General features: G+C 41.5%; 1 protein-coding gene across 1 annotated transcript in view; it reads right to left on the bottom strand.

Moving 5' to 3' along the window:
* Positions 1 to 13176, bottom strand: part of SLC26A5 (solute carrier family 26 member 5) — a 29835-nt gene extending 16659 nt beyond the window's left edge. Inside the window, exons 1-6 of the mRNA XM_043588662.1 lie at positions 12978 to 13176; positions 11068 to 11207; positions 4890 to 5000; positions 3640 to 3806; positions 2923 to 3087; positions 830 to 982 (exon numbers count right to left, since the gene is read on the bottom strand). Coding sequence (XP_043444597.1) covers positions 830 to 982; positions 2923 to 3087; positions 3640 to 3806; positions 4890 to 5000; positions 11068 to 11207; positions 12978 to 13129 — 888 coding nt within the window. The 5' untranslated portion in view covers positions 13130 to 13176. The remainder of the gene's footprint in view (positions 1 to 829; positions 983 to 2922; positions 3088 to 3639; positions 3807 to 4889; positions 5001 to 11067; positions 11208 to 12977) is intronic.
* Positions 13177 to 13433: the final 257 nt, after the last annotated feature.

Below are 13433 nucleotides of genomic sequence, written 5' to 3'. Positions count from 1 at the left end.
TACAGCCAGGGTCACAGTGCCTCTGTGCATGAGCCCTTCCTGGATGGTCAGGACATAGATTTAATCGGTGTGTAAAATACAACCCTTACTGAAGTGCAACAGAAAAATAAAAGAAGGACAGAAAGCAATTTTCTTCATCTTGAAGAACTGTTGCTATAGAACCTTCTGGGTGGGTCATTCAGTTGAGAATTAGGGCTGGCCAGGGTGGGCAGCCATCCCTCACAGTGGTGGCTGCTGCAGGGAACCAACAGTAAGGTAACATTATTAATAAACAACTGTGGTCATTTAAGAATGTAATAGAATATATAGTATTTCAATACATGCGCATTATTTTTACAATAGTTCCCAAGTTGTTAGATGTAAATACGTATTAAGTTGTTTGGACCTAACTACTTAATAAATGGAACTGCTCAGTATTTCTTTTGGCCTAGGAGTGCCAGGAACCAAGAAAGTATGGGAACCTTGGTCTCTTGCTCTTTTCAAAATAGAAACAGCTTAATTTTTTCAGGTGATTAAAGTTATGTGTGTTCATTATAAAATAAGCAGACAATAAAAATTTTGAGGAAGAAAAATCTCCCATCATCTCATCACTCCAAGGTAATTCATATTAAAATTTTTAGGGATGGCTTTCATCTGTATTTTTAAAATCATCCCTGTCTATACTCTAATAGATTTTCTTTGTTGTCCATGTATTTGTAAAAGTTCCCCTTGACAAATTCTAACCTTCTCTTGGCAGAACTGGGAGAAAAAAAGGTAGAATTTCCTTGCTCCTCCCCTGTCCCAATCCCTCACCCAAATGGCTAGGCACCTGTGGCCAAAGTTGACTTACCGCAAAGAACTCTAAAGGAATAGGTGCCGGTAATTTCTCCTTAAATCTCTCATTAAACTCCTTGCCACCCAACAGCAAACCAAAAACCATCAGCCCGACGCCTAGGGAACACACGTTGAGGTTTTTAACATTCTGCAACACAGCAACTGTACTCTGTAACACAGCGAACACTGGATGTTTACATCAGGCAATGGCCCCTGAATAGACAGAGACACTAGTGCACGAATTCACACCAGCCATCCCCTTATTGCGCATTTCTGGTTAAAAGTTCTCAGACTGAAATGTCTCTCTCTCACCAATTAGGAGGCATTTTTACCCAGTCGTACAGCTTTATGGTTGTAATTCTTATCCAACAATCTTATTTAGCTTTTATTTTTTAGAGAGAGAGAGAGAGCACGAGTGGGGAAGAGGAGCAGAGAAAGAGAGAATCTTAAGCAGGCTCCATGCTCAGTGCGGAGCCTGACACAGGGCTCGATCCCCTGACCTTGGGATCACAACCCAGGCCAAAATCAAGAGTCGGATGCTCAACTGCCTGAACCACTCAGGTGCCCTTCCAACAATCTTATAGTTGGTGTTTTTTTGATTTGGTTCTGGCTTAATGTAGTATTATCATACTTAGTAAAGTACCCCTTAAGCTGAGTCCTGAGCATTCGGAAGGGATTAGGGGTTGATATCAGCAAAATAATGCAAAGGTAAATACATAGAAAGGACTTTTGGAGGTGAAAGAGGGAGAAAGAAGTCACGTTAGCAGATGAAAGAGGGATCAGGTGCACTTCGAAGGCAAGAGAGTGCTGAAGTTTGGAAGAAGCCCAGACACTTAGAAAAGTCACTTAATTTTCTCCGAGGGTTGCAGCCTCAGCATCCCAATATGCTCGGACTCTGGGAGAGTAGGTTACACTGAGTCCAGGCTCCACACCTTGCCTGTCAATGTCTAGGGCACGCTCAGTGCTTATCTGCTCTATTTCTTTTGTGATGAGGCATTGAGAGAAATCTCAGAGTAGGAAGCATGTTATCAGCTACTGTGGGAAATGAAGATTTTAGTTATTCAGGGAATGTTCTTAAAGCTTGATTCCATTCCTAATCAATCAAGGAATCAATTTAAACGTCACTTTCTCAAAATGACTTTCTTGGACTCCCTATTCAACTTTCGTAACACTTAACACAATTTGTAATTAATTACATATTGATGCAATTAATGGTTTACTATCCGTCTTCTCTTTGGACTGTGGGCTTTAAGAGGGCAAGGGCCATCTCTGTTCACCCACTGCCGTGCTCAGCATGTTGACAGGCACAGAAATACCTACACAAAGGCCATTGGTCCTTCTGGGCAAGACTAGCTTTAGCAGCATCTCAGAACTTCTGATATGTAGTATCTTAACTGTCATTTGGTTTTAAATATTTCATAATTTCTTCCTTATTCAGGGAATATTTAGAAGCAGGATTTTTGGTTCCCAAATGTATGGGGGTTTTAAAGCTGTATTTAGTTATTGGTTGCTAATTATATTGCACTGTGTGAAAAAAATAATTGAATTTTTAGAGTTTGTGATCAGTTTCAACATGATCAGTTCTCACCATTGTTCCCTATGTGCTTGCAAATAATTTATATTTTCTCTGAGTTGGGTGCAAGGGTCTACATATATTTTATTAGATTAAATGGGTAATTGTGTTAGTTAAATCTTTTATAGATTTACTTATTTATTTATTTATTTTTTTTGCCTGCTAGAGTAAGCAGTTTCAGAGAGATGTGTTCTTGCATAATGCCTTTAAATCATGTTAGTTCCCAAAGAGAACACAATTTGGTTCTAGGAAAAAGCGGTCTCTTCAGCTAATTAAGGTGAAGGGGCAAGTCACCAAGTAAAGATCTAATAAAAAATTCCTTGTGAGGTATCACATATTAATAAAATGGGACTTTAAGATTTAATTCCCCTTGTAGGGTTCTCAGAAAAGTCTTAGAATAATGAAATCTTTTCCATTTTATTTTAATTCTTGGAAAAAAGAAAAGTGAGCCTTGAAAGGAAAAGAGATACAAAAGAGAAGGGGCAAATACAGAGGGGAAAAAGAAGTAGCAGTAAGTCAGGAAGTAGCTTACTTACATACACCACTGAAAAGATCCCACTGTACCGCTTTGTTTTAACTCCAAACAGGTATTTTAACATGGAGGTGAAGACGTGCACAGCAGCCGCGGTGGTAAACCCACGGACCAGGGGCTCCGTAAGATATATGGCCACAAATCCAAACCTACAGACACCTAGGCAAAACTTTTTTTTTTTTTTAATGACAAAGAAACAAATAAATCATGTGATAGATCAGGAAGTTAAAACCAACAGAAAACATACACAAGTTCTTTCTGGACCATTTTCTAACACTGCAACCTTGCATCTGTAGCAGTTAAGTGGTTCACAAATCAGTGGTTATGTAGAAAACAAGGGAAGGTTTGCAGTGGCTTGCAGCCCCATAGAGCAGAGGGCACACTCATATTTTCCCTGCTCTTCAGAACTGGGGGCATGTTTGGTCAAGGTCACCTCCTGCTCCTTTCAAGCATATAAGAGATTACTAATTACTAATCAGTCCTGCTTTAAACTTTCCTTGCTTTTTGGAATCTTTAAAGTATGCAACTGAAGCTTGCTAGTTCCTAATATATACCACCTTAAGGAAAGCATGCAGGGGAGTGGTGTTCCTGAATGCTTGGAACCCTGATCTCAGGACCTTGGCCAGCTGACCTTGCCCACCACGTAGACCAGCCACAAGGGCTCAAAAGGTATCTATCAAATGAACAAATGACAGCCCATTTCTCTATCAGTGAATACTACCTGGATGATTCCTGAAAGTAAGGTCACGGACATGGCGACTTTCACTCTCAAGGCATCTCTTGCTTCCGTACCATTGGTTGCATTTACCCCTCCTGGAATAACTATATCATCTGGTACTAATCGAACAGCCACACCACCAATCATCAGGCTAATAACAGCGAATGGACCTGAAAATGATGAAGCATTAGGGAAATCATGCTGAGCATACCTCACATGGCTGTGGCTGGTACGCAAGGAGACACAGGTGACGTCACTAACTCATCACTGACATAAAACTGCCCTGCTCTCCTTAAGCCTCTGCTCCTGGTTTATGTGTAAGCTGTGTATGTACAGATCGTATTCTCTAAACATGACCACGATGATATCTTCCATCCAATGGACTCTTCTAGAACCTGGACATTTGCCCATTAAGAGGTAGGCTAATTCCTCTCTCCTTGAATCTGGATGGACTTGTGACATGCTAGTTGCAAAAAGAATGTGGCCAAGTGATACTGTGTGGCTTCTGAGGCCAGGGAACATGCGGTGATGCAGTGATGCAGCTGACGGCTGTAATAGTTGCGCGTGCTGGGGCCCTGAGTGTGCGAGAGCTCAATTAGGAAACCACGTGGAGAGAAGCTTCCACTCTGAATCTGCACCACAGACCCTGAGCCAGAACTGCCCAGATGAGCACTTCCCAAGTCTTGACCTATGGGAACCGTGCAAGATAATGAAACAAGTATTTTAAGCTGCTAAATTCGGGGTGGTGCGGGGACTATTTTTTTACCCGGCACCAGCCACTGGAAATATCGTGTATGTGTTGCTGGTGGCAGCCTCATGCAGCAACAACACTTAACAAAATCTGTATAAATCTTATCCTAAATATACTGGGAAAAATCATGTACAATCCAGAGCCTAAAAGAGGATGAAAATGCAATATGTGCATAGAAGTTGGGAACATGCAATGCCACTAATAAACAAAAAGAAAAATCAGATACAAGCAAATTGTATTATGAGCTAAAGATCTCACAAATTTCAACAATTTGCTCTTTTTACACAAGAAAACTGCCTTTTTCCTTTACGCCAAGATCGTAAGAAAGCTATTAATTCTAGAAATCTGGAGGGGGGGCAGTGTATTCTTCTAAGGCAGTATGCAGTAACAAAAGTTATTATTAAGCAGAGGTTCTGGTAACAAACACACTATTTCTTTGGCACACTGCAGAGCTCGGAGATCCAAACAGAACGGTACTAAAATAGCAACGCTAAGCTCTTACCTATGGATACATGTCTGGAGGTTCCAAAAAAACAATACATGATAACAGGATAAAATGAAGAGTACAGGCCAAACACCGGAGGCACGGCAGCCAGCATTGCAAAGGCTAACCCTGTGGGATTAAAACCAAACAGAAATGGAGAGATCATTAGAAATCAGAGGGCTATAGGCACTTTTCTCTCCGTTGTGTATGATGAAGAGGTGAAAGCCATGTTAACTTAAGCAGATGTGTCTTCACCTGTCCATCATTCCATCCCAATCCTCCTCCTGGGCTGAGACAATTTTCCTCATCATCTCTTTGGCAGGGGGTGGATCTTTTCTGTTTTGTTCTTTCCCAATCCAGATGAGGGCAGATAGTCTTACTTGACCGGTGTAGCTATAATCTGTGTTGATGGCCAAATGCTGGCTGCTTCTCTAATGGGGTGTTTTTGTGTTTTCGGGGGGGGGGGAATCCCTTTTCAATAAGGAACTCCCAGCTTCCAGTTCTTACACCTTTTCCAGGTTCTCTCTGCTGCCATATGCTCCTCTGTAGGCAGTCGTCTCGGGCAGGTACCTTCCAAATGAGCCAAGCCAGGTGACCTTCCGGGGCACCCACTTATCCAATGGGAAAGCCTGACACCTGTACCCCAAGAAACTTTGGAAGTGCAGGCCATGACCACCGGTTCTCCATTCTGCCTACATGAGAGGTTTATGCCCTTTTACCTGTAGATTTTGTTTTCTTGCAATAATTAGCAACAACCCCCCAAAACTCGAGGGGACATGTGTCCCGTGCTCTGAGTGGTTCTCTTGCAGTCCCTCCTTCCTCGACTTTCAGTGGAGGAGAAACAGATAGTGCTTTCACCTCTCCCTAGAAAATTCTCATTCCAAATAGATTATCATAATACCTGGTCCCCTCATATATCCTATTGAAGTGACACAATAAAGAGACAGTTTGGTGTCATTCACTCACAGTTTGGCATAGATGGTCTGGTATTCAGAATGTGGAGACAATAAACACCCTTTGTTCTCAGCTCAGGGACCTTACCCAAACATCCTGGACAACTAGAAAATTCACTTTATGCATTGTCATGTTGTGGAGAAAAAATTTTAGCAAGAGAAGAGTTGGGGAAGCATCCCTCCTCCACATGTAACAATATGGTCATTTTAATGTTGTCTTTTTTAAAAAACCAAATTTCTATGTTCTAATTTTTATTTCAAACGAACACATGTCCATAGTTTAAAAACCCAAGCAGTACTAAATGGCTCTGAAGAAAAGTCGAGTCTCTTCTGTCTTGCCTCCAGGTTCTGCTACCCAGAGGCACTCGCTTCCAAGTTGCTTAGCTGTTTTTCTTTTTGCCTTTCTTTTTTTTAAAACATTTATTTTTGAAAGAGAGAGACAGAGTGTGAGTGGTGGAGGGGCAGAGAGAGGCACACACAGAATCTAAAGTAGGTTCCAGGCTCTGAGCTGTCAGCATAGAGCCCAACGTGGGGCTTGAATTCACGAACCGCGAGATGATGACCTGAGCCAAAGTCGGACGCTTAACTGCCTGAGCCACCCAGGTGCCCCAAGCTGTTTTTCTACCATTTATCTCATCTCTCTAAATCAGCAGGTCTTAACTGAGAGGATTTTTCCCCCCAAGGGACATCTGGCAATGTCAGGAGACATTTTTTTTTATTATCATGACTGACTGAGGGTGGGGGGCTGCTACCAGTATGGTGCGGGGTTGAGAAACCTTACTGTAAATCATGTGTTGGCATTGTTGTGGTTTGTTTTAATTTTAGAAAGAGCAACAGTGAGAGAGGGAGAGGGGCAGAGGGAGAAGAAACAGAGTCCCAAGCAGGCTCCACGCTCAGCATGAAGCCCAATGTGGGGCTTGATCCCACAACTCTGGGATCATGACCTGAGCCGAAACCAAGAGTTGGACGCTCGACTGAGCCACCCAGGCACTCTATGTTATTCTTCATTTATCAGCTTCAGATGTAAACTATAGGCTTTCTGTTCTGTTTTTTCAGCCTCTTTGTTATATCACTATTATGTGACTTTTCTTCCTTTTTAAAAAGTTTTGAGATCTTCTATTTATTCCAGTCTTCTGATATTTTATTATGGTGTGTCTAATTTTATTTTTTATTTATTCTGCTGGGTACTGGGTGGTTTCTCTCAGTCAGAAAACTCATGTACTTCAACTTTGAAAATACTCTTCGATAGTCTCTTATGTTTAACCTCTTCTTTCTGGAACTGCCAGTAGATGATGGAATACCAGGCCTGATCCCCTGGTGTTCTTGTCTTTCTTACTGCTCACGTATTCATAGTTTACTTCTATTTCCAGGAGATTTCCTCTATCTTCCAGCTCTGGACTATTTTATTCTAGTTATGTTGTTAATTTCTATGAGCTCTTTGTTGTTCTCTGAAGGCCCTTTCTAAAATCACATCCTGTTCTTATCTCATGGATTCGATCTGTTTTTACACCTTGCTGAGGATGTTACAGAACAAATGTTTTATTTTGCCTTCTCCACTAATTATGTACCCAATGGTCTTCTTTCTGTTTGTTTTCTTCCTTGAAGCCTCATGTGCATTGGCCAGTTCATTTATTGATGGGCTTTACTGTGCAATTGGATGAACCGTAGGCATCTTGGTTGGGGAACCCACAGTTGTCACTATCTCTGGGGGCAGCTCATTTACTTTGGGCTGCAAGATCTTGGAGGCTCTTCTGAGGTGCACAGGGCAAGGAATAGCCCTCACTAGCGCACAGCTCAGTGTGTAGACTTAATTCCCCCTGATCATCTTTCATGGTTTTCACCCTTCCATCCACAGCATGGTGCCGATGTGGGCACCTGGGTCTCTATGTGTGTGCTAATTATTATACAGACTTTCAACCCATCCTCTTGCTTCTAGCCATCTGCCTCTCACCTTAGATAATACTCAGCGCTGCCAATTTCCCAACGTTCTACAAGGCACACACCGAAATACCAGCTTCTTCCACTGATAATTCCGCTGTCCCTTGTCCATCACTAGCCATCTTTTTTTTTCCTGCTCCACAGTGTCTCCTCTCCCATTTTCTTTGTCCTTGCTAGTTTACACCATTTCCCTCTCCTTTACCATAATTTTAGAGGGACTTTATTTAATGTTTATTCATTTTGGGAGAGAGAGAGGGAGGGAAGGAGGGAGGGGGAGAGGGGGAGAGGGGGAGAGGGAGAGGGGGAGGGGGAGAGAGAGAGAGAGAGAGAGAGACAGAGAGAGGGAGGGAGGCAGGGAGGGAGGGAGGGTGAGGGAGAGACAAAATCCCAATCTGTCAGCACAGAGTCCATCATGGGGCTCGATCTCAGGAACCATGAAATCATGACCTGAGCCCAGCTCTACAGTCAGATGCTTAACTGACTGAGCCATCTGGGCACTCCCAGAGGGACTTTAAATAAATTAGAGATAAATTAATGAATCAATTAATTCAATGCTTAACAAAATCCTTTTACTAATAATGTATCAACCACAAGCAATTAACTTAGTATCTCTTAGATTTCTATCTGTGCTACATTTTGTTTTTCATATTTATCCATCTTCATTGACTAGTGATGGGCAGAAAAATATCTTTTCCATACAAAGTTGATTGTGGGATGACTTACACCTCTTAGTGTTTGACCTACTGGATAATTCCTTGTTTTGAAATTATTTATTCCTTTCTGCAATACCACAGTCTCCTGGTTCTCCTTTCTCCTTTCCAGATGCTTTTTCAGTCTCTTTTGCTGGTTCCTCCTTCTTTATTTGGTTTTCAATATTGGACAAAGCTTGATCTTGGCTCCCTCCTCTTTTGTTCCACATTCTCTTCTTGGGTGGCCTTGTCCACTGCCATGGTTTAAATGTTCCCCATATGTCAAAGATCCCCAGACTGACATCTGAGCCCACACCTCTCTTTTGAGCCCATATTTTAAATGTAAACATGCACTGTCCATGTCTCTATCTCCCAAGTGTTTCAAATTTAACATGTTCAAACTTACCCTTCAAATCCATTCCTCCTGCAGCCTTTATTATGTCTGCAATTGGCACCTCCAGCCCTCAGATGCTGGAACCAGAAATCTCAGACATTCTTGACCATCCTTCTTCCTCACTGTCCTCACATCCAATCTAACTCTTCAGCCCAGAAACCTTAAAGTAATTCTTGACATGCCTTGTTTCCCTATTCTCCCCCAAATCAATCCAACAGCCCATCTGGCTGAATTTTACCACAAAATATAGCACATATATTTATAATTCTTTCCATTTTTATAGCCACCACCCTAGATCAAAATGGAAGAAGGGTAAGAGGTCAAAGATAAATTTCTGGCACAATCCTGAGGATTTCTCCAAAGCATTAGTTTACATGGGTTCATTGCATCACTTCCTGTGGCCTTATCTGTCCAAATTGACCAAAGGTCAGTTTCACTTGTTTCAAATGCTGCTGAGCCCCTGGATGTTCCCCTCCCTGCTCCCACCTCTGCCTTTGAACCCGTCCCCTTCTCTGTCTTTGGGGTGCTGGTGCCTAAATGGATGAGAAAAAATGTCCTGAAACTGGTTTAAGGCTTTTGCTTAAAAGATTTGGTAAATCAATCACTTGGAAAATTAAAAATTCAGCTGAATGATCATTAGGGGAAGTGATTTTTTTTCTTTTGACCAATTGATCATTTGCTAATTAATTTTTGTGAAACTGAAGAAGGGAATAGATTCTTGGCAACTGACCTAGAAGCTGTTCAAGATTTTATCACCTTTCGCCTACAATGAGTCACTATCACCTCTATTGGTCTCCCTACTTTCCTTCTGATGCTCCTCTCACCAACCAAATCCACCCCCCCCCCCCCAAAGCAGTCTCAGTGATCTCTTAGAAAGAAACCCCAAGTGAAAGCATGGTGATAGCTTTCAGTGCCCTCAGAGTGAAATCCAAAAAGTGGCCAACAAGGATCTGTAGACCTGCCGCTGCTCACCTCGCTGGCCACCGTCCCCTAGCCCCCCACACCCCTAGCAAGCTGCTTTTCAGTTGCTTCTTCAAATACTCCATTCTTTTCCTAAGTGTCTTCACACATACTATCCCTTCTGCCTCAAATGCACTTCCTCTCATTCTTTACCTGCCTCCCAAGTATCCTTCAGGACCCAGCTCAACTCTCTGTCTCTTAAAGAACTTTTTGTGATTTAGCTACTCAAGTTAGGTTCCCCTATTATTATCTTCCAGCACTCTGTATTTTCCTTCAGAGTGTTTAACATCATTTGTAATTAAAAAATTATATGCACTTTTAATTTTTTTTAATTTTAATTTTAGAGACAGAAAGAACACGAGGAGGGAGAGGAGCAAAGGGAGAGAGAGAAAATCCTAAGCAGGCTCCATGCTGATGCAGGGCTCGATCCCATGACCCTGGGATCATGACCTGAGCCGAAATTAAAAGTTGGACACTCAAATGACTGAGCCACTCAGGCACCCCCCAAATTTTTATGTGCTTTTATTTGTTTGATGTCTTTCTGCCTGATCAAATGGTTAGTTCATAAGGAAAAGGAGGGTCAGGCAGATGCTTGATAAACATGTGAATAGATGAATAAATGAGCATTTTCTGAAATTCTTATATCACGTATAAAATCACACAAACGTAGAGGAACTCACTCTATCCCAGTCCCTTGTAATTATAATATGGATTTATAGGTCAAGAACCTTAAAAAAGAAAACCCCAACAACGTGTTCAATGAATAACTGATTAACCTAGCAAGAAGTAGGCCATGTGCAGTCAGTTCCGAAAGGTCCTGATCTACAAAGTAGTATCACTACTTTCTATATACTACTATCTATATACTACTATTCTATAACTACTATCTCTGGGCTTTTAAAGGGTTAATTATTTCTGAAAAAATCCTTTATTTTATGTTTATTCCTTTTTGAGAGAGAGAGACCATGAGCAGTGGGGAGGGACAGCGAGAAAGGAGTACAGAGGATCCAAAGCGGGCTTTGCACTGATAGCAGTGACAGTGATACGCAGGGCCTAACTCAAACTGTGAGACCATGACCTGAGGTGAAGCTGGACACTCAACTGACTGAGCCATCCAGGCGCCCCCGAGAAATTCCTTTAGAATGATATGATAAAAGTATGAATTTGCAATCATAATGAAATTAAACAGAAAACGGGTCAACAATTGTTTGAAGAGATGACAGCAAGGGAAACAACAAAAAGAAATAAATATACCTACTGACCTTGAGGAAGCTGAAGTACTCCTGTGCTTATGCCTGAGACCAAGTCACCCAACACATACTCTTTGAATTTGTACGCGGGCAACCACTTAGTTATGGGCAGGAACATATAAATGATATTTCGTATCTTCTTAGGAGTACATCTGGGAGGACCAAAAAAAAAAAAAAAAAAAAAAAAAAGACGAACATTTCCACCAAATTCACACCACGGTGTCTTCCCTTCCTCATATTCTGGCGCAATAAGGACAAATTCACATTTGGTGCTAAGAACGACCTTGCCACTTGGGGGAGATCAGAAACAACAAGAGCTTTTTGCAACCTTTTCTTTTTTTTTTTTTTTTTTAATGGAAACATCTGAATTGGTTCCATGATAATGCTCTACAATTTACCATGAGAAATAAGAGAAACTTAGTTTTGAAATAATGGGGATACCCTGGAAGCTATTATTTTAATAGATGACATCCTAAATGTACTTTCTGTGTTGGTGTAAATCAAAGTAGGGGAATTACTTACTGCTTCGGTCAATTTTTGAAGGTGGAGCCATTGACCAGCAGGCCCACCCATTTAGTTTCCCCCTTCCTTATAAACTGAAGGACATTTATGTGTTACGAGCTTTATGAATATGTATTTGAAGTGCTTTAGTATCTTTGATTAGGAAAACTCAAAACACCATTTGTCACTGGAGTATAGTAGTGGATTCTGTGTCTGGTTGTCTTGATTAGGTGGATAAAACCAAGGCTTTGCATTTAGTCCCTACGTAGTTCAATTAATTTTGATACATGAATATGCTCTGGGCCACGGTCAGTCCTTTTCCCACTCTATGTCCATCATCAAAGACATCACTGAATAAGAGCATGGACAGATGAGTTCCCTCACTCTGGCAGCCCCAAGTCCTCCTGGTGACAAGGAAGCAATTTATTCCATTCAAAGGACAATGTACTCTTACAGCACGCACGGTACTTTATATAATAATGTCTTTAGTGGTCAAAGCATCCGATTATCAGGCTTAGGAAGATACTGGAAGCAAATGTGGGGCTACTGTGGCAAGAGTCATGAGTTTGAGTGAAACAAATTAGATCAGATGCCACACTCTTTGTTTAGAACATTAAGGAATTAACAATAGCTATGCTTATATACTGCTTGCCACGTGCCTTGCACTTCGCATATCCTAATGGATTTTAATCCCCAGTAACTCTATGATGTAAGTCCTATTATTATCCCCATTTTACAGAGCAGGAAACTGAAGCACACAGCTGGTAGGTGGTTGGGACTAGGATTAAAACTTGGAGAGTCTGACTCCAGGGTATACATTTTAAACCTCTCCTGATGGTCATACTTAGAGCGGAGGGTCTCTGTGAAGCTAACATGGACACAGAGCACAGAGGTGTGGTCCCAAGGGTCTAGAATGGTTTGGTTTTGAAGCTTGGGAGCTATTGAGAGGCACACATGTCAGGCACACATGTATTACTGTTCCCAGGCCTGCAACATGGCTGTGAAAGCGTCTCCAAAACAAAGAGTCATAGGATGCTGTCTTTGACAGCCTAGGTTGGGACTTAGATTCAGGATGTTGCCAAATGGAGAAATCAGAGTGGAAAAAAAGAGAGTCTGGAACATTCCTGAGAGACGAAGGCAAAAGGCGGATGTGTGGAAGGTGCTGGAGTATGGGAAAGCCGGGTGTTTAAATAAACCATTAAACAGATGCAAGCATACTCAGAATTTAATAAATAGGGTGAAATACATAATGAAGCCTGGGTTCAATCAAATACTATCCCTGAATGAACCATGTGGACAGTTCTGCAAATCCTGCGTGCTCACTTTTTGTTTTTTCTCCCTTGCACCAGATTTTCTTTATACATTTGACCTTGCTTCTCTCATAATGACAGAATAAAGGAAAAAGTTAAAACACAACATACGTGAATGCCTGTTTCAGCTTATCCCCGATGGAATCTGAAATCTTGTCCTTCTTGTGAAGTCTTTCCTGGAGGACCAGATGGCTGAAGATAGGCCTTTCCACATAGTACCTCTGGCTTGCTGCAAGGATTTCATTTTCTTCAGCATGATCCATAGTACTCTGAAATTATTCATCAACAGCAGGAGACAAGCATTTCCTGAGTGTCACTAAGGGAGAAAATAGTCTATTTCAGATGCCACAATCCTACTGATTGTGTTCCTAAGCATCTCTTCCTCGTGGGATTGTAAATTCTTTTGACGACTTCATCTTTGGACAACCCAGAGCACCTAACACATGGATGAATACCTAGCAACCGCAAATAAATGAATGAAGTTAAAATCACTATGAAAACATATGAGACTTATTTCCTCCCAAGGCAATAACTGGTAATGTGTGTACTTCTAACAAAAGCTCGCAT

Source organism: Prionailurus bengalensis, chromosome A2 (assembly GCF_016509475.1).
Source record: "Prionailurus bengalensis isolate Pbe53 chromosome A2, Fcat_Pben_1.1_paternal_pri, whole genome shotgun sequence".
Lineage (NCBI taxonomy): Eukaryota > Metazoa > Chordata > Mammalia > Carnivora > Felidae > Prionailurus > Prionailurus bengalensis.
Note: the sequence above shows the minus strand (reverse complement) of the source record. Positions and strands in the feature narration are given on the sequence as shown.